This window comes from Mastigoproctus giganteus, chromosome 2 (assembly GCF_048544385.1).
Source record: "Mastigoproctus giganteus isolate SK-2022 chromosome 2, ASM4854438v1, whole genome shotgun sequence".
In the NCBI taxonomy this organism is placed as follows: Eukaryota; Metazoa; Arthropoda; class Arachnida; order Uropygi; family Thelyphonidae; genus Mastigoproctus; species Mastigoproctus giganteus.
Window position 1 is genome coordinate 30,997,476 of NC_143576.1, and position 22,641 is coordinate 31,020,116.

Consider the following 22,641-nt stretch of genomic DNA (forward strand, 5'->3'; position numbering starts at 1 on the left):
CAGATCCTGTTGCAGCAGCATAGTGTCAGTAGTGTCCTTGACAACCCTGCCAACCTTTGTATCATCTGCAAACTTCGACATTAAGCTTGATATACCATCATCAATATCATTTATAAATACAGAAAACAATAATGGACCCAACACTGAACCCTGAGGGACTCCACTAATAACATTAGTCCACGATGAGCAGTGTCCATTGATTAAATATTTATATTTAATCAATGGACTTCTCCCCCTCAACCACCCCTTTATCCATAGCAGCAACCTGCCTCCAATGCCACACTGCTCCAATTTGTGCAGCAGTCTTCCATGTGCAACAGTATCAAAAGCCTTTCTAAGATCCAAGTATATAATATTAAAGTTATTCCCAGTTCTTTTGTGACTGCATAATAGTATCCAATCAAATTGGTCAGGCAAGACTTCTCCTTAACAAAACCATGCTGTGTCCGAGCTATAACTGAAGTCTTGTCTAGATGATCCTGCAGTGCTTCTTTAACCAGTGCCTCCATTAATTTTCCGGGAACAGAAGTTAAACTCACAGGTCTATAATTACTTGTGTCAGCTTTTGATCCTCCTTTGTGAATTGGGGTCACATTTGCACATCTCCAGTCTGTGGGTACCTCCCCTGAGTCCAAGGAAGCTCTCATGGCCAAGGGTTTGCTTACTTCCCTTGCTGCCTCCTTTAATATAACTGGACAGATTCCATCCATCCCAGGTGGCTTTCTTGTGTTTATCTTCAACAATTTCTCCTCCACTTTACTCTTAGTTATTACAAGATTCTCTAGCTTACTGCCAGAGTTGAATACACCACCTCTGGCATTCCCCTTGTGTGAATGTCGATGCAAAATATTCATTTAGTTTGTTAGCTACCTGAGCAGGATCATCAACAGTTGACCCATCGATATCAAGTGGACAAATCTGATTCATCCCCTTCCTTCTAGAGTTTACATAAGTAAAGAACTCTTTGCTGTTTTTCTTTGCATCCCTTGCCAAAGTTTTCTCGTAATCTGCCTTCGCCTGCCTAACCTCCTTTGTAACTTGGTTACAGATCAACTTGTATCTATCATAGGCTTCTGTGTCACGTGTTAATTTGTATGTATCCCAAGCATTTTTCTTCTCTGCCATATGTCTCATTAGTTCATCTGACATCCATTTAGGCCTAAACCTTGAACAATATTTCTTAGTTGGTATGTAAAGCCTAGTAGCTTCCAAGATAAGTTCTTTGAATGCTTCCCATTTTGAATTTGCTGTTGGTAACATCATCAGTTGGTCCCACTGTATAGAATTTAAATACTGTCTCAGACCATTGTAGTCGCCTTTACGAAAGCAAAAACCCTTTCATTTACCCCTAATGGTAGTTACCTCTTTGAGTAAATCCCACTTCGGCACACTGTGATCACTGCCACCTAGTGGTTCCTTTATCTACAGATTCTTAATGCATGAAGAATCACTACTGATAAGCAAATCAAGAGTATTACTCCCTCTAGTTGCCTCCCGAACATGCTGATATAGAAAACAATCATCCAATAAATCCACAAAAGCCTTGCTAGTGTGCGAGTGACCAGCCCACAAATTCTAGTCAATATCTGGGAAATTAAAATCCCCCGTTATAAGACTCTCTGATTTACTGGCCCACTCTATTTCCCTGTACACTTTCTTATTATACTCATCACAGTCATTAGGCCTATAGCACACTCCTACTCTCAATTTTGATCTCCCAATTCTTATGTCACACCAAACTGACTTGACACTGCACTGTCCAGTGATGTCGACTGGCTTCACTTCCTTGGATTTTATGTGTTTCTTAACTAATAGCATAACCCCTCATCCCTTCCTATCCTGTCTATCCTTTCTGTAGACGTTGTACTCTCCAAATTCTAGTTCTGCATTACTTATATCTGTGACACCACATCTCTGATATCCCAACAATATCCGCCTTTGATGCTTTGAGCAATACCTCAAATTCATCAAATTTATTTACCAAACTCCTAGCATTGGTGTACACGCAAGTATACATGCACCTGTTTCTATTCTTAGCTACCCTAACACAACCCATGTGTTTACTTGTACCACAATAACTTCCAGCAGTCTCTGAAATATCCTGCATCTTGTTTTTCAGGCTTCTGCTCATTCCAATAGAAGCAGTGCAAGAATCACTTTCACCTCTGCCAGTGGATACTGTTGATCTATTAGTCTTTGTATCCCCCCAAGCTAGCAGTTTTCCGACCCACCTAATACTGCCTCGATAGCATCAGCAAATATTCTTGCACCCTTTCTATTTAAGTGTATCCCATCCCTGTAGAAGCAGTCTCTCCTGTTAACAAGTACAGTCCAGGCTGAAAAAATTCTACCCCTTGAGCCTTGCACAATCTTTCCCGGGCCAAATTGATCGACAAGGCTCTCATCATATACTCCCTCCTATCGTGTCTGGGCAGAATTGCAGACACTTTCAAATCCACCCCTAATTCACGGCTTTTTTCAACAGTGACCTGTACTTGTTAAGTAATTCTGCCGGTCTCCTACTCTTGATATCATTAGTGCCAACATGTACAATGTACAACCATATCTCCTTTTGTGCCCTTAAAAGATGATATCTGCTCTACAACATCATCTACCTTTGCCCCTGGCAGACATACCCTGGTCCTGTTCCACCTATCCTTTTTACAAAGCACGTTCCCCGTTTCCCTGACAATAGAGTCACCAACAACTATGAGATGTATAAATATGAAATATATTAACACTAATTGCCACACAGGTTTTTGGAAGGAATCCCACAATTAGTCACTTTCCAATGCTGACACTGAAAGTGATCTGCTTTTGATCTAACTTTTTTTATTATTATTATTATTATTATTATTACAAAAGGTCACCACAATAAGATACAATTTAACCATCGAAAAACATATTTCTGAATAGTGCACCTGCATGATCAGCACAACTCAGAAAAATATTATGGTCTATGAAAAAAAACAAAAAAACAAATGGAAATAAACATTTAGCACATTTACAACATCATCATCACCATGCAATGCGACAATTTTAGGCCTGACGTAGCTGAGTGGTCAGGAGCGCAAGTGCAGTAGTGCGTGCGTGCACACACACACACACTCTTTGAGTTGACCGGGGTTCAAACCCGTGACTGCTAAATACTATTAACATTTGTATTGATTGATTTATTATAAACTCCACTGGCCTGGTGGTCACGCCAGAGTATAAACAAGAACATCTATTTTTGCATTTCTTTCTATGCACGTGCGTCCAGTTTTAAAGCTTATTTGCTAATGTCTGCTTACATCACATTTCCTGACATTTGAAATTTAAAAATCACATTACATATGGCATTTACACAAGGCAAACAGATTACCTTTTTCAGACTTACAATATATGAAAAATCTTGTGTACATGTCTTCTAATATTTTATATTTTCAGATGTCAAATTTTATATTTTCATTAATGTAATATTTTCTTGTCATCTTGCTGAAATACATTGTTAATTATCTTTTCACTATACTAGTACCATGAAATTACACATAATTATTATCCTATATTATTGCACATAACATATGACAATGCTATTATTGCACATAATATATGACAATGCTATTATTGCACATTTGCATTTTTCAATGTAGACTGCCACGGTACAACTGACAGTCAATTTGTTAACAAAAATGAGCAGAAATTCACTAAATTTTTTTTAAAAATTAATTTTAATGTAGTTTTATTTTTTGTGAAAAGAAAATGGAGGAAAACAGTTTCTGGAAAGATGGAGAAAGGTCAAAGTGAATAAAAAAAATGCAGATTCTCCACTGTAAATCCAGAGTGTTAGCAGCTATTAATCAAAGTAATGATGTAATTTTGTGAAAAAAATTAATAATTAGAACTCAATGTAAAAGTGTCTAGAAATTTGTGTAGGCATAACAGGAAGGAGTTTAGGGCCTCAGCTTTGTCAATCCATTCTGGCAAAGAAAAATGTGCAAAGCTTATAGGGCAAATCCACTAAGCCACATTCCTTGAAAAAAGTACTCAAACTCCTTTTGTTTAGCAACCTTGCCAGACATAAAAGGTGTTGGAGTGTATTTGTCTCTAAGAAAAATTATTAGGCTTAGTAAATGGAGTTATAAAATAGAACTGAAATAAATTAATTAAATAAGTAGCTCAAAGGCAATGATTATTTGATTTTAATAAAGGTTTAATGATGTAAACAAACATGGCAGTGGCAACTTTTGGTCATAATGTGAAGAGATGGAGGAAAAATAAATTTAATCTCCAGGGCTTATATATTATTTTCATTATGTTTTTATTTATTTATTTCATTTTGTGACTTCATGTTGATCTGAGTCTGGGCATGAGTGCACCACCTAATCTGTGGTAGTTATGCTCCAGCATTAAGATCTGGCCCACTCAATCCTGTGATGATTACATAAAAGTTCACAAAAATAAAACAAGGCCATGCAACAACACAATCATGGGCCACATTTCAGACTTACCTGAAAATTTTAAAATATACTTTAAACAGTTTAATCCTTCAACAGTAAGTTCACATCACATGTGTGGGTCTATTACAGTTAATTTTCATAGAATTTTGCAATTTTTAAAAAATGGAAACTTTGTATATAAATGCTTTAAAATATCAACACATTTTTATTTTGACTTTATTGCTCAACTTTAAGTAAATTATTGTCAAAAATTAAGCCAGAATTTAAAATAAAATTCCTAAAAAAAAAAAATTTGTAAATAAAACTATTGTTGCCTTTTTTTGACGGATGCAACAATATCCTTTACATCTATTTACATACTAGAATCAATTTTATCAAATTCTTGAACTCAATACCAGAGAAATTTTTCAATTTTGGCTTTTGTATGCCCAAATCAGACAATTAAGGTCAATAGAAGCTATTTTTGAGCTATCATCTATTATAAACTGTGTTTACAATTAGTTGAAAACACAGATATGTGATGGCAGCATGTATAGAAAAATTACAAAACAATTCTTAAATTAAAGGAACATAAAACAACCTTCAAGACGTAGATAGACATACTACTGCTGAAAAATAAACAATAATATAATGCACAGGAATGTCTGTCTATGTTCTGATTATGAATACTCAATCAATGACATGACTAAAAATGCACCTTTAATTTCATGTTAAAATTTTAAATAGCAATTAAGAAAAAGACATGGTTTGGCCTAAATGATGAAAAATTTTACATACCATATTAAACCAAGCATCAATGGTAAACACACGTTTTTCCAAGTCCTGCAAATATAACAATGATTTATAAATTAATTTTGAAGTCAATTAATTTAAACTACACATTAAACAGAAAAATACTTTTCCAGAATACTTAAGGATCTGAATGTAATTTTCTAAAAAGTGAAAACAAAAAAAAAGGTACAAATTCAATGAAAACAGGAACTCCTCACCCAATGAATGCTTCTCTGGAGAAGCATTCAATCAGAAGAAAATACATATTCAAAAAATAAAATACATTATTCAGGTTATCCAACAGAAAGTGAGAAAAAACTACTTCATATAATGTCATTAAAAAATTTATTATATAATTTTATAGATCCAACTTATGTAATTTACAATAAACTAATTGAAGTGAAGCTAATTTGAAGGCCACCTTGCTTTCTCCTTCTTCTGGATTAAAGTTAATAAATAAACAAAAACAATAATATGTTAAGTATCTAGGAGGTTGAAATAGTGAAAGAATATTTCATAATACTAGTGCTGAAAGGGTTATTTAGGCAAGTGAGCCTGCTAGAGATTAACATAATAAAGTTTACTTGGAGTGCCTGGCTGCAGGCCCACAGAAGGATATTTAACTGACTAACCTACATCAGGTACAAAGCTAAAGTGATCACTACAGCCCTCAAAACGTGTCCTTTGCCTGTCTTCTCATGTTAAATGGTCCAGGCCAGGGAGGGTGCTGATTAGCAATCATGTGCATACCTATCCCACAACATACCTGGGCAACCCTTTCAACCTGAGTATTGTGAAATATTCTTTTGCTATTTCAACATGTCATTTGGCTTTCTAAAAACTTACCATTTGATTTTATTTTTGCTTATTTATTAGCTTTATCTCAGAAAAAAAAGAAAGCAAGGTGGACTTCCAAGCAGCAGCTTCACTTAACTTATCCTAAATTATTTAAACTGTATCTATAAAACTATAATAAACCTTCTAATGACATTATATGCAGTGGTGTGTTTTCTCACTTTCTATAAATGTTGTAGCTATAGTTTCCTCCCTCATGTAGTTATTATTCAGTAAAATCAGAGATCCATAAAACTAGTGAGAAATTCCAAAGAGTTGCTGCAGAAGTGAAAACCTCGATGTAACAGAATTAAAAGTGTGACAGGCTTTCAAATAGCTTTCTCCAACTTTTTGGTTAACCAGAAAGTTGGAGAAAGCTATTTGAAAGCTGCTACTCAATGCACATAAAGAAATGGGATGTTGTACATCATTGAAACTTCATTTATTGCTTTTGCATTTAGCCTTCTTTCCCAAAACCTTGCCACAGTCGGGGAGAATGATTTTGATCATCAAGACATTGTCAATGGAAAATTGCCACCAGGAGATGGCAATTTTTCCATAACATTCTGGACAAAGTGTACCAAAGAAAATTATTGCTACATTTTTAAAGTATACATATCTCTTTTAAAACAGCGCACTGCATTATTTTAATTGTGTATAAAGCGTATTGGTTTTAAATTATGAAAGTGGTAAAAATGTAATTTTAACCAGTCTCATGTGTTTGTAATGAAATCATATTAATTAACTTGCACTGGTATTATCAACAGTCATATTACAAAAATTGCACATGCTAGGGGGTAAAATCAAGAACACAGCTGAAATCAGAACACAAAACTGATTTGAAAAAGTGTTTGCATCTTTGATTTAAAAAAAAAACTTCATTTCGTTGACCAGTGTAATTAAAGATTGCTAGACTGGGGAAAACCTTAGCACATCACTGCATAAATGTAAAGTACAAGTTTCAATCAGAATCTTACTCAAAATGATTAAAAAAGCAGCTGTTAAATAATCATTAGACTTTCTAAAACATCTCCAAAAAAGCTGCAGTGGCATAATGCCATGGAAAGCATGATGTGTAATGGTAAGATGGTTTTCCATGGCCAGAGTGATAAAACGTACACTACAAAAAATGGTAACTTTCTTGAACTAGTGGCGCATCAGTGAAAATTTAATTCTGTTATATAGTAGCACACTAGATGCTCCTCATCGTGTAAAATTTCAAATCACACTTTATGTTGTTGTTATTTGGTTTTTAGGAGCATTAGCAACTAAGGCCATATTGCTCCGGGAATATGCGGTGGTCATTCCCTGACCTTTCCACATCTTCCGTATTTGGTGGTGACGGGCTTGAACCCAGGTCTAATCAAGAAACGTGTGCTACGCACTGCTGCTCCTTCCCACCTGGCTACAGAGGCACCTCACACTTTATGAAATTAACACTGTACTCACTGAACACATATTAGTATCAGTGCAAAATGTTACAAGGAAGCAAGATTGGGACCTAATCCTAATTATACCTAATCAGAAAAATAAAAAAAGAAAAAAAAAAGAAAGAAAGAAAGAAAGAAAGAAAGAAAGAAAGAAAGAAAGAAAAGACATGAACAATTAATTTATTCAATCCTTCAAATTTATTCAAACTATCCACTTCCACTATAACAGCCAAAAGTCTGTTCTAGCAATCACTCTCTAGCTGAAAGAAAATTTTCACACATCTATTCTGCAGCCATCTATCATTTTCCAATTTAAGTATATATAAATTTTCTGTTTATACTCCATAATGACCATATAAGGTCAGAGGGGCCCAGCACCAAACACTGGAGTTCCCCAGATTTTGGTGCTGAGCCCGTTGTTGTTTTCGGTATTTATTAATGATACTGATAAAGGTATATCAGTCTTAATGTCTAACTCTGCAGATAATACAAAGTTTGACAAGGAGGTTAAAGATCAAGGTAAAAAATGGTAAGGTAAGCAGCAGCTGTTATTAATCCACTGCAGGATGGAAGCCTCCTCAACAATTCATGTTGAGAGAAATGGACCATAATCTGCACGCTGGTCCAGGGTGGATTGGCAGATTGACCATATTTAGCAGTCAGGGGCTTGAACATTTAGCAGTCAAGGGTCTAATCAAAGAGCGTATGCTTCTGCACTCCTGCTCCTGACCACTCGGCTATGAATAATCAAAGTATGCTACTGCAGTAAGATCTAGAAAAATTAGGCAGATGGGATGACAAATAGCAATTGAAGTTTTAACATTGACAAATGCAAGGGTGGTACTACCCTGAATGTAGTACCAACTGTTTGGTACTACACTCAGGGTAGTGGAAAATGAAAAAATCCTGGGGGTAATTGGGCAGTCAGATATGAAGTTCTCTGAGAGTGGAGACAGGCTGTCAGGACATCCTGTCTCCACATTGGGTTTTGTGAATGATATACAGGAATTTTGCTAGCAGAGATAAGGAAGTTGTTGTTGTTTATTGGTTTTTAGGAGCATTAGCAACTAAGGCCATATTGCTCAGATAAGGAAGTGATTATCCTATTGTATAAGACAATAATCAGGCCACATCTTGAGTATGCATACAGGTCTGGAGGCTTCATTTTAGGAAGAATAGTGCTACTGGATAAGGTGCACAGAGTAGCAATGAAATTGATGAGGGGAACAAAGGGGTGCTCTTACCAAGAAATGCTTCAGTTCTGCAAATTGCAGCACCTGCAGCCTAGGCACCTGCAAGGTGATCTGTGTTTAAGGCTTTGAATGGTTTAGCAAACCTAGAAAATAAATTCAAATTGAGGAAGGATGAGTGCAAAATAGATAAGCAAAAGGTTGCCTTCTGCCAGTGGGTGGTTGATGTTATTGTTGCTGGAATAAACTTCCATCTGTTGTTGTGAAACTAGAGAGTTTGAATAAATTTAAGGAGGAACTAGACAAAATATTGGAGGGAATGGACAGGTGATACGGGATTTTTTTTTTTGGATAATGCTGTATAAATGTGTTTTCTTGCATTTATCACTACTAATACACAACAGGATAATTATCTTTTTGTCTCTAGAAAAATTTCTGTATATCATTGACCCCACGAATGGTCCTAGTATCCTATCTGTACTACTCAGAGAAGTGAATAAACTATACAATTACCCTTAAATCTTTTTCACTCTCCATTACCTTGAGCGTGGTACTACCAAAGTGGTATATAATTCAGGGATTCCAACCAGTCAAATGTAATACCTTATATTTATTACTATCAAATCTCAATTGCCACTTTTCAGCATATCTGTCTAGCTTATCTAGATCTTGAAATAGCACACTCTGATTACCATCCTGCTCACCTTTGTATTATCAGCAAAGATGAGATATTAAACTTGATATATGCCACCATCAATATAATATTTGGTGCCCAACAGTAGCGTAGCTACCCTTTTTAGGGCCCGGAGGCAAAGAACATGTTCGGGCCCCTACTTAGCCTTGCCTTGCCTGCCTACATAGTAGCTATGCCACTGGTGGCCAATACCAAACCTCAGAAGACACAACTAATAACATTATTCCATATAAAGCAGTAACCATTAATTCTCTCTCTCAACTTGCCCCTAATGCCAGTGTTCCAATTTTTACAGTAGTCATTTATGTGGAACAGTATTGAAATATAAGTACATGATGGCAAAATTATTTTTTGCATCTGGTTTCTTTAACTATCTCATGATGGCTAATCAAATTGGTTAGACAAGTTCTCCCTCTAATAAATATGTGCTATCTCTCATTGCTGTATAACTGCACTCCTCTCAAAATGATGCTGCGCTACTTCTTTAACTATTAACTTCATCATTTTCCTTGGCAAAGAAGTCAAGCTTCTGTGATGATGAAATAATTCTTGGTTATTCTGGACTGCACACATAATATAATACAAGATTAAGCCTTCTGAGATTATGTAAATAAATTCATTTTATATTTTTTATCTGAAAATCAGGAAAATTCAGAGTGCAACAAAATAAGAAAGAAATTTTTGGGCTAACTGTACTATCAGATTTGAAAAGACCAACAGAATAAAACTATTGCAATGTTTTGGCCACTGAGTTGTTTGCTTTTACATTTATAAAAGTATACGTAAAAGTAAACATTACAATGACTAAAAATTGAATGCTATGGAAATTGAAGAGATTTATAGAACGTTTGGCAGAAGGAATGTGTAAAGTCAAGCAACACACACTGTATAACCATTGTTTTTGTTTTAGTCAGTACATAAATAACAATAATTGGACAACTTTTCAGAATTAATATGTTAAGAGATGGTTCTTGATTTTGGTTATAGAACTTTCAATGGATGTGATTTGGGGGGAGGGGGTATAAAACTGCAAATGTGTGCTGACCATGAATGAAAAATTGATTGCTGATTGGATGAGTGCAGAAAATGAAAAAAAATTCTAGAATTCAGTGAAAAAGAGCAACAGTTTGGTTATGGGGAAGAGTGAGTGAGAGGACTTGGGGAAATCTGGGTATAATTTTGATTTTACCAGCCATCAGTGGATATACTCCACTGCCCAGGGAATGGAGTTATCATAATAATGAAAAATACAATCAGTGAGCCAAGTCTGTCACTGTGAGAAAGGAAGACCAGACTACAGAAGTGTGATAATTACAGTACTGCCATAAATACTGTCACAAAAGAAAGACTCCCATAAAAATAGAAAATGATATCAGAGCTGTGGGTTTTGCATCATGTGTAGTATTAATGTATGGTTTTCTTTAACAGGTATCATCAACTAGTAAAGGAAGCCAGTGAAAATGGAATGGGGAGATAAAGAAAACAGTACTACTGTCATAGATCTTCACTTGATGACAGGCCCCGGTCCAGCCGCCCAAGAACTGTGACGACCCCTGCAGCTATCAAAGCAGTGGAGAATAGAATTCATAGAAATCCCCTATGAAAACAGAAAATCACATCCAGAGAAATGGGAATCTCACCAAGATCAATGTCACACATAATCAAAAGTGATCTAGGGATGAGTTCCTACTGCAGGAGAACAAGACAGTTGCTAACTCCAGCTCTGACGGAACAGAGGCAAAAAAGATCAGAGGCACTGCAGCGTCAGTACGTGAATGGTAAGCATTGATAGATACTCTTCACGACGAAAAGATTTTACTATTGAGGAGAGTTACACCCGTCAAAATGACAAGGAGTATGCCATAGCTCTGCAGAGGCATTGTCCCCGGGGGCTCACATCTGGTGAGTATGGGCTTGGCAAACCCAGGGTCCTGAGCTGGATATCATCATTCTTCACCTTCTTGGTGATTTCCTTCTCTCTCTCTCTCTCTCTCTCTCTCTGGGTAACTAGGGAATTTTTTTTTTTGGCTGCCGCATAAGCCTCAGGCTTCCTTGCACTATATAGCTAATATTAATAATAATAATAATGTCAAGCCATTAAAAGGGTTGAAAGGGGTCATCATCCAGCATCAGTGATGATTTGGTGGGGAAGTCTCCTACGAAGGTGTAACAAAGATGCATTTTTATGTTCGGGGGGTGAAAACCAGTGCAAGGGTGTACCCGAATGATATTCTGGAGCCGCATGTGAGACTCCTCAATCAGACTCTCTTCAATAGTCAGCACTGGATCTTACAACAGGACTCAGTGCCTGCCCACAAGGCAAAGATCACCCAAAGATGGCTGACAGAAAATGTGCCTGAGTTCATCAAGCATGACAAATGGCCTCCTGCCAGCCCAGATCTTAATCCACTTGATTACCATTTGTGGGCTGTTTTGAAAGGGATGGTCTGTGGTAAAGGTGTTCCACATTGCAGAGCCAGAAGAGATAATTGGAGCATGCTGTGGCTAATGTTCCCGCTGGATGTTGTGCATATTTCTATTGATGAATGGCCAGAACGTTAGAGGTCTTGTGTAAAAAACAAGGGGGGGGGACATTTTGAATGAGTGTTGTGTTGTGTTGCTTCATTCGTTGAGTGTTCAAGAATAAACCCACAGAGTTTTGAGTTCTTGTGTCTTTTTATTTTGTGGCTACATGCAGTAAACCAACTGACAGTATTTATGGCAATACTGTGTACATGGACAGGGATACTACTGCCAAACGGAGGGGTACAACGGCCAAAAGTTTCTGGTAGGACAAAAATCTTTGCGAGAAAACTGAGGCAGGAATGCTTTACTTTTTTGCAAAAAAAAAAAAAAAACTAACCCCCCCCCCCAACCAAAAAAAAAAAAAAAAAAAAGGATGCAAAACAATTGCACACTTAACACTCGCAGATCAGCCATTTATTATTATTATTACTACTAGCCATATAGTGCAAGGAAACCTGAGGCTTATGCTGCACCAGCTAAAAAAATTTCCGAGTTACCCTCAGAGAGAGAGAGAGAGAGAGAGAGAGAGAGAGAGAATCAGAAGTAGAAGGGAATCATCAAGAAAGAGAATGATGATATCCAGCTCAGGACCACAGGTGTGCCAAACCCATACTCACCAGATGAATGCCCCTGGTAAGACTGGCAATCAAAAATATTTTATCCTTTTGCAAACTTTTGATGATGAGTTATGACTTTTCTAAGAGAGAAAGACAAAAGAAAAAAGAAAAAAAAGAAGTTTTGTAAGCCAGATAAGAGATCTGAGTTTACTAAAGAAAACAAAAAAAATATATATATTTTTTTTATTATTATTAAAACCCCAGTTATTACAATCTACAGCACTTAGTACTGTGCACAGGTTGAAGGCTGAAAAAATAAAAAATAGAGCTTATTTAGATTTGAATTTATGTAAATTTTAATTTTTGGTAAATGCATATTAAGGAAAGTTGTTCCAAAAAACAGAACAGGATAGGACAGGGCAGAAGTACAAGGAATAAAGAAGGAAAAGTTGGTTCTGTGAGTTTGGAATTGGCCAATAACTGAATGATTGTTGGTTAAGGAAACAAGTTCACACTGATCTGGAAGACAGACACTAATTCAGAAGAACAGTGCCCCTGGAAGTATCTAAAGAAAATGTATTCAACAGAAACTAATCATCTGTGAGACAGAGAGTGGAGAGACTTTGTAAGACAGATTAGTTGAACAGAGTCAAGCTCTCTCAAGCACCTTGAATAGAATCAAGGAGCTTTAGAGAAATTTTGGGATCACCACCACAGATGTTGGAACAAAATTCGATGATTGGGCAGAAGATATCTGTAAACAGTGAATAGATGTTTAGAAGAAAATTAATGTTTAAGTAGAAAAAGAAAACCCAGTTTTATTGTTGAAGAGGAAGTAATATTTGTGATGTTTTTATGCTATTAGATATTAGAAATCGGGGTGATCCCTTATAGATATGTAATCTTTCCTAGAAATCTCAGTGCCATTGAAGATGAGAATATGAGTGGTATTGTGAGAGAAATAAAATGGTACTAGTTTCAGAAGGATTGAAGTTGACTAAGTATTCTTTGCCCATTGGAGAAGAATACTTAATCAACCAGCACTTAAGGAATTTGTGATGGATACTCAAAAAGTTAAAAAAAATGTTTGTACAGGGTAAGGTTTCTCAAACTGCAAGGTGGAATGTAGTTTAGCATTAGCATTTAGCATTAGCATTAGTAGAGGCATTTGATGCAAGAAAGCAAGCTTATGCAGCATCAGCCAAAAAAAAAAAAAAAAAAAAAGCCACTTCCACTTCACCCCTCTGTTCGTTCAAAATATCTGTCCAGCTGAGCCTTAAACTTATTTAGGCTATCAACTTCCACGACAAGGGATGGAAGTCTGTTCCGCCAACCAACCACCCGCTGGCTAAAGGCAAATTTCCGCACGTCTATCCTACATCTGTCTTTCCTCAATTTGAATTTATGCCCTCTCAGGTGATTATTCTGAGCGAGAGGAAGAATCCCATCAGCACAGCATGCTCAAACCATTCAAGGCTTTATACACCTCTATCAGATCACCTCGCTGGTGCCTACTCTCCAGACACTGTAATTTGCAAAACTTAAGCCTTTCTTCGTAAAAGCATCCCTTTGTTCCATTCACTAATCTTGTTGCCCTTCTCTGTACTCGTTCCAGCAGCTCTACATCCTTCTTGAAATGAGGCCTCCAGACCTGTATACAGTACTCTGTGTGGCCTGACCATTGCCTTATACAAGGGAATAATCACCTCCTTATCCCTGCTAGAAAAATTCCTATATATCATTGACAATACACCATGAGCTACTCTTGCAGCCCGTCTGCACTGCTCAGAGAACTTCATATCTGCCTGCAAAACCACCCCCAGGTCCCTTTCATTCTCTACCACTGTCAGTGTAGTACCACAGAGTTGATACTTTGCTCTGGGGTTGCTGTTTCCCATGTGTAGTACTTTACATTTGTCAATGTTAAACTTCATTTGCCACCTCTCAGCCCATCTGCTCAACCTTTCCAGATCCTGTTGCAGCAGCATAGTGTCAGTAGTGTCCTTGACAACCCTGCCTACATTTGTATCGTCTGCAAACTTCGACATTAAGCTTGATATACCATCATCAATATCATTTATAAATACAGAAAACAATAATGGACCCAACACTGAGCCCTGAGGGACTCCACTAATAACATTAGTCCACGACGAGCAGTGTCCATTGATTACCACTCTCTGTCTTCTCCCCCTCAGCCACCCCTTTATCCACAGCAGCAATTTGCCTCCAATGCCACACTGCTCCAATTTGTGCACCAGTCTTCCATGTGCAACAGTATCAAAAGCCTTTCTAAGATCCAAGTATATAATATCAAAGTTATTCCCTGCATCCAGTTCCTTTGTGACTGCATCATAGTATCCAATCAAATTGGTCAGGCAAGACTTCCCCTTAACAAAACCATGCTGTGTCCGAGCTATAACTGAAGTCTTGTCTAAATGATCCTGCAGTGCTTCTTTAACTAGTGCCTCCATTAATTTTCCTGGAACAGAAGTTAAACTCACAGGTCTATAATTACTTGTGTCAGCCTTTGATCCTCCTTTGTGAATTGGGGTCACATTTGCACATCTCCAGTCTGTGGGTGCCTCCCCTGAGTCCAAGGAAGCTCTCATAATTATGGCTAAGGGTTTGCTTACTTCCTCTGCTGCCTCCTTTAATATAACTGGATAGATACCATCCACCCCAGGTGCCTTTCTTGTGTTTATCTTCAACAATTTCTCCTCCACTTTACTCTCAGTTATTACAAGATTCTCTAGCTTACTGCTAGAGTTGAATACACCTCTGGCCTTCCCCTCGCTAAATAACTCCTCATGTGTGAATGTCGATGCAAAATATTCATTTAGTTTGTTAGCTACCTGAGCAGGATCATCAACAGTTGACCCATTGATATCAAGTGGTCCAATATGATTCATCCCCTTCCTTCTAGAGTTTACATAAGTAAAGAACTCATTGCTGTTTTTCTCTGCATCCCTTGCCAAAGATTTCTCGTAATCTGCCTTCGCCTGCCTAACCTCCTTGGTAACTTGGTTACAGATCAACTTGTATCTATCATAGGCTTCTGTGTCATGTGTTAATTTGTATGTATCCCATGCATGTTTCTTCTCTGCAATATGCCTCATTAGTTCATCTGACATCCATTTAGGCCTAAACCTTGAACAATATTTCTTAGTTGGTATGTAAAGCCTAGTAGCTTCCAAGATAAGTTCTTTGAATGCTTCCCATTTTGCATTTGCTGTTGGTAACATCATCAGTTGGTCCCACTGTATAGAATTTAAATACTGTCTCAGTCCATCGTAGTCGCCTTTACGAAAGCAATAACCCTTCCCTTTACCCCTAATGGTAGTTACCTCTTTGAGTAAATCCCACTTCAGCACACTGTGATCACTGCCACCTAGTGGTTCATTTATCTGCAGATTCTTAATGCATGAAGAATCACTGCTGATAATCAAATCAAGAGTATTCCTCCCTCTAGTTGCCTCCCGAACATGCTGATGTAGAAAACAATCATGCAGTAAATCCACAAAAGCCTTGCTAGTGTGTGAGTGACCAGCCCCCAAATTCCAGTCAATATCTGGGAAATTAAAATCTCCCATTATAAGACTCTCTGATTTACTGGCCCACTCTATTTTCCTGTATAGTTTCTTATTATACTCATCAGAGTCATTAGGCCTATAGCACACTCCTACTCTCAATTTTGATCTCCCAATGCTTATGTCACACCAAACTGACTTGACACTGCACTGTCCAGCGATGTCCACTGGCTTCACTTCCTTGGATTTTATGTATTTCTTAACGAATAGCATAACCCCTCCTCCCTTCCTATCCAGTCTATCCTTTCTGTAGACGTTGTACTCCCCAAATTCCAGTTCTGCATTCCTTATATCTGTGTGACACCACGTCTCTGATATCCCAACAATATCTGCCTTTGATGTTTTGAGCAATACCTGAAATTCATCAAATTTATTTACTAAACTCATAGCATTGGTGTACATGCAACTATACATGCACCTATTTCTATTCTTAACTACCCTAACACAACCCATGTGTTTACTTGTACCGCAATGACTCCCAGCAGTCTCTGAAATATCCTGCATCTTGTTTTTCAGGCTTCTGCTCATTCCAATAGAAGCAGTGCAAGAATCTCTTTCACCTCTGCCAGTGGCTACTGTTGATCTATTAGTCTTTGTATCCCCCCAAGCTAGCAGTTTTCCGACCCACCTAACACTGCCTCGATAGCATCAGCAAATATTCTTGCACCCTTTCTATTTAAGTGTATCCCATCCCTGTAGAAGCAATCTCTCTTGTTAAGAGTTGCTAGAAAGAGTACGAAGAAGGCAACAAGATTGGTGAAGGGAACAAACGGGTGCTCTTATCAAGAAAGGCTTAAGTTCTGCAAATTGCAGTGCTGGAAAGTAAGTACCTGCGAGGTGATCTGATTGAGGTGTATAAGGCCTTGAATGGGTTGAGCAAGCTGAATGCTGATGGGATTCTTTGTCTTGCTCAGACTAAGAACCTGAGGGGGCACAGTTTCAAATTAAGGAAGGATAGTTGTAGAATAGATGTGCAGAAATTTGCCTTTAGACAGCGGGTAGTTGATTGGTGGAACAGGTTTCCATCTTTTGTTGTGGAAGCTAATAGCCTAAATAATTTAAGGCTGAGCTGGACAGGCATTTGGAACGAATGGACGGATGAAATGGGAGGGTTTTTTTTTTTTTTTTTTGGCTGATGCTGCATAAGCTTGCCTTCTTGCATCGTATGCCTCTACTAATGCATGCTAATCATAGGGTAATGACCAAAAACCAAGACTCGCAGTCGGTTTAATCACTTTTTCATCTATTTGTATTTTTTTAGAACAGTCAGGAGATTTCTAGAGCATTCAGGAGCTTTTTACAACATTCAAGAATGTTCCAGAATATTATGTGCAGAAGTAAGTCAGGATGTTTCTAGAAGGTTCTAGAACAGGTCTGGGCAAACTTTTTGGCTGAAGGGCCACATTAGGAATTCAAAAAGAAGGCGGGCCGCACGTAAAATACTATTTTTAGATATATATTATTTGTTATCATGAAGTAGAAATATAACATAAAAAAAAATTATTCTCTAACAACCAAGAATTTAAAGAGATGAATGGAACTGTTTTACATCTTTTAACATTTTTTTTAATTTCGGGTGTTAATTTTGTAGTTGAGATTCTTTAAACTGCTTGTAAATGTTCATCGGTGATGTTTGATCGTAAAGAATTTTTATTTAGATTCATGATGGAAAATGTTTGTTCACATATGTAGGTTGATCCAAAAATAACCAACATTTTTCCAGCAAAATCTTTTAAATTCGTCAAATTTGTCCGAATTAAGAGTATTGTAAAATTTACAGATTTCCTCACAACGGTGCAATTCCCTTAAATCGGTGTCACATGCAGATCTATAATCTGAAGTTGTAGTTCACTCGGTGCACTATCAATTTCTATTGAAAATGGGTCGCGCACTATTGCCAAACTTGTCTCAATTTTTCGGAAGTCACCAAATCTTCGTGAAAAGTCGTCATTCAAAGCATTGATAATTTCACAATATTTTTCAAATTTATTTTCTGGAATCTTCAGCAACTTCATGGTTGGAAAGTGGTCTACCTTGTTAATTAATAAATGTCAAAGGAACAAGTGGAGTTTTGGTGCCTCCGTAGCCAGGTGGGCAGGAGCAGCAGTGCGTAGCACACGCTTCTTGATTAGACCGCATTCGAGCCCGTGACCACCAAATACAGAGGTTGCGGAAAGGTCAGGGAATGACCAGCGCATATCCCTCGGGCAATATGGCCTTAGTTGCTAATGCTCCTAAAAACCAAATAACAAACAAACAACTGGAGTTTTAATTGAAATCCATTCAAACTTTTTAACATACCATGGGCGTATAAATTTTTCCCTTGTAACACGGTGTTGAAAGTGTGTCACGATGTCTAGGGTAAACGCAAAATCACAAATCCAGTTATTATCAGTTAATTTGGGAAAGTCCATAATATTTTTCAGTTTTAAAAATAGAATGATGTCATCTTTAAGATCCTATAATCGCTGAAGAACTTTTCCTAAGCTAAGCCATCGAATTTGGCTATGATAAAGAATATCTGTGTACTCAGATTCAATATCTTGAAGAAAATTAACGAATTGTCTGTGTTTTAACGAATTGTCCTTGATCGTATTAAATTTACTAGTTTAATAATACAAGATGTGACATGTTCAACTTTTAACACATTTTTACATACTTGTTGATGTGTAATGCAATGAATTGTAATTAAATTATAATCAGGATAATTTTCACAAATTTTATCCTGAATTTTCTTTAACGCTCCAACATTTTTACCTATCAAATTTGGTGCTCTGTCAATTGTTACGCTTACCATTTTGTTCCATTGTAAATTATATTTTGTTAAGCATTTTTCAACTTTTCCAAATATATCAGCTTGTCGAGAGCTATCGAGTACCATGTTATGGATTCTAATACTGATAATAATTGCTCATTCATATTTGTATCAATACATTCAATTCTTCTTACTACGGTTGGCCGAGATAAACTTATATTCTCAAATTTCTGTTTAATATCAGGACATATAATTCCACAAGCTTCAGTCATACATTCTTTAATGTAGTCCCCATGAGAAAAAAGGCTTGTTGCTTTTTTCAAATTATACGAGATATTCAGCAAGGGGAATGCCAGAGGTGTATTCAACTCTAGCAGTAAGCTACAGAATCTTGAAATAACTGGGAGTAAAGTGGAGGAGAAACTGTTGAAGATAAACACAAGAAAGGCACCCGGGGTGGATGGGATCTATCCAGTTATATTAAAGGAGGCAGCAAAGGAAGTAAGCAAACCCTTAGCCATAATTATGAGAGCTTCCTTGGACTCAGGGGAGGTACCCATAGACTGGAAATGTGCAAATGTGACCCCAATTCACAAAGGAGGATCAAAGGCTGACACAAGTAATTATAGACCTGTGAGCTTAACTTCTGTTCCAGGAAAATTAATGGAGGCACTGGTTAAAGAAGCACTGCAGGATCATTTAGACAAGACTTCAGTTATAGCTCAGACACAGCATGGTTTTGTTAAGGGGAAGTCTTGCCTGACCAACTTGATTGGATACTATGATGCAGTCACAAAAGAACTGGATGCAGGGAATAACTTTGATATTATATACTTGGATCTTAGAAAGGCTTTTGATACTGTTGCACATGGAAGACTGCTACACAAATTGGAGCAGTGTGACATTGGAGGCAAATTGCTGCTATGGATAAAGGGGTGGTTGAGGGGGAGAAGACAGAGAGTGGTAATCAATGGACACTGCTCATCGTGGACTAATGTTATTAGTGGAGTCCCTCAGGGCTCAGTGTTGGGTCCATTATTGTTTTCTGTATTTATAAATGATATTGATGATGGTATATCAAGCTTAATGTCCAAGTTTGCAGATGATACAAAGGTTGGCAGGGTTGTCAAGGACACTACTGACACTATGCTGCTGCAACAGGATCTGGAAAGGTTGAGCAGATGGGCTGAGAGGTGGCAAATGAAGTTTAACATTGACAAATGTAAAGTACTACACATGGGAAACAGCAACCCCAGAGCAACGTATCAACTCTGTGGTACTACACTGACAGTGGTAGAGAATGAAAGGGACTTGGGGGTGATTGTGCAGGCAGATATGAAGTTCTCTGAGCAGTGCAGACGGGCTGCAAGAGTAGCTCATGGAGTATTGTCAATGATATACAGGAATTTTTCCAGCAGGGATAAGGAGGTGATTATTCCCTTGTATAAGGCAATGGTCAGGCCACACCTAGAGTACTGTATACAGGTCTGGAGGCCTCATTTCAAGAAGGACGTAGAGCTGCTGGAACGAGTACAGAGAAGGGTAACGAGATTAGTGAATGGAACAAAGGGGTGCTCTTACGAAGAAAGGCTTAAGTTTTGCAAATTACAGTGTCTGGAGACTAGGCACCAGCGAGGTGATCTGATAGAGGTGTATAAAGCCTTGAATGGTTTAAGCATGCTCAATGCTGATGGGATTCTTCCTCTAGCTCAGAAAAATCACCTGAGAGGGCATAAATTCAAATTGAGGAAAGATTGATGTAGGATAGACGTGCGGAAATTTGCCTTTAGCCAGCGGGTGGTTGGTTGGTGGAACAGACTGCCATCCCTTGTGGTGGAGGTTGATAGCCTAAATAAGTTTAAGGCTCAGCTGGACAGGTATTTTGAACGAACAGAGGGGTGAAGTGGAAGTGGGTTTTTTTTTTTTTTTCTTTTTTCTTTTTTTTTGGCTGATGCTGCATAAGCTTGCTTTCTTGCATCAAATGCCTCTACTAATGCTAATGCTAATAACAAAACTTGCCTCTACAGTAGCTTCTTGTTTCTTAGTTAGCCGAGTAAACACATTTTGCTGTCTAGATAAATTTTGAATCAACCATCAGCAGTTTTCTTTCTCGTTTCCGGAGTTAAATTGGCACCATATTCGGAATGTTTAGTAGTGAAATGTCTTTTAATATTGTACTCTTTCAACACTGAGACACTCTCCCGACAGATGAGACAAATAATCTGGTTATTTAAGTTAGCAAACAAATATTGTGTTCCACTCTTCATTGAAGACACGATGCTCTTGTTGAATTTTTCGTTTTTTATTCATTTTTAAAGAGGCATAAATATTATTTTTATCGCTACTGGTACCAAGATGATAATCGAAGATAACGCAAAAAAACTAACTGCGGGATGACCGTCAGAGAAAACAGATTGGAACTGTGGCCGGTCAGCAGTCCTATTCTATTACTCCGCCACTGCAGAAAAGCCGTTGTCGTCGTCACCGGTTGTCTGTTACCGTAGTTTCACACGGTTAGTTTATAATCGCAAATTATACCGTTATAAAAGTGCCCAACTTATATCTCTTTCAGCCTGACCCAATTTCTAGCGTTTCTTCCCCCCCCCCCTTTTTTTTAAGGTCCTAGCCACTGAAATCTCAGGAAATTAGGTGGCAGGACCTGCCAGAGTAAATAGTAAATCTCTAAAATACTGATGTACCTGGTCTGCCTCAACGAGGTATAGTGTGGGCAATGGTGGGTCTCATTTGAGACCCAACGGCTAAAAGACCAGATGAACTCCACAATATCCATACACTTTTAAACCTCTGGCCTCTACAGTGTTCTGTATCACACCACAATGTATACTACGCGGAGATGGGGGAAACCCCTGGTGCCGTTAGACCCTAAACACTATATAAAAGCGCCTGTTGGCTCGCTCCGGTTCGCGCACAATTTCAAATTCTATCTCAATTTGAACAATAGAGAGATGATAAAACAATTTACAAGTCGACAAATTCTATAATGTATTACATATACAAATTTATTTTTCAAAACAGGCGTCGCAAAACGCATAAAATAAACTTTTTTTGAAAATACAATTAAAGCTCGTGGGCCGCACAAAAATGTGCGGCAGCCCACATGTGGCCCGCAGGGCATAGTTTGCCCGGGCCTGTTCTAGAACTATTGATGGAGTTCTCTAGAAACTTCTCTACCTGTATATATACATGTGGGTTCTGCACCAAGCAAGCATTTTCTTATTTCAAAAAGTGTGTGTTTTTCAGAGAGTGAGTGGTGAACAAAGTGAGCTTGTGTTTTAGTGTATTAGTGTTTGCAAACAAGTGTTGTGTGCATTAGTATAAATTGTGAACTGTGTTTAAATTTTAAACAAAAATCTACAATTTCTTAATTGTAATCTTATATGCACATACCTCAACCATATATGAAATATGTTGTGTTCTTGCTGAAATAAGCCTGACAGCTTTTTCTACATGAGGGGAAGTGGTATTAAAATTGCAGCAGAAGCAACTGTCACAACTTGTGAGAAGAGCCTATGAACTCTATTTCGGATCTAAGGTCAGAGACTGAGATAAAGTATGGGCTCCAAAGATTTCCCATAGCTCATGTTCCAGGACATTAACAGGCTGGTTTAGAGGTAGTCATAAATTGGTGCCTTTTGCTGTTACAGTGATATGGCAGGAACCTCGAGACCACATAAATGATTGTTACTTTTACATGACCAATATTTCTGGTTTTTCTGGGAAATCCAAGCATGACGTAGAGTATCCCAACATACCTTCTGCTCTAAGGCCGGGTTCCTCGTGATGATACAATGCCAGTGCCAAAGCCATCAGAAACTTATGGACTTGACTCTGATTTGG

General features: G+C 37.7%; 1 protein-coding gene across 2 annotated transcripts in view; it reads right to left on the bottom strand.

Moving 5' to 3' along the window:
* Positions 1 to 22,641, bottom strand: part of LOC150089251 (acetylcholine receptor subunit alpha-1-A-like) — a 152,788-nt gene that overhangs the window by 88,898 nt on the left and 41,249 nt on the right. For both annotated transcript variants that reach the window (XM_090390405.1, XM_090390404.1), the window contains exon 3: positions 5,217 to 5,261. In XM_090390405.1, coding sequence (XP_090246531.1) covers positions 5,217 to 5,261 — 45 coding nt within the window. The remainder of the gene's footprint in view (positions 1 to 5,216; positions 5,262 to 22,641) is intronic.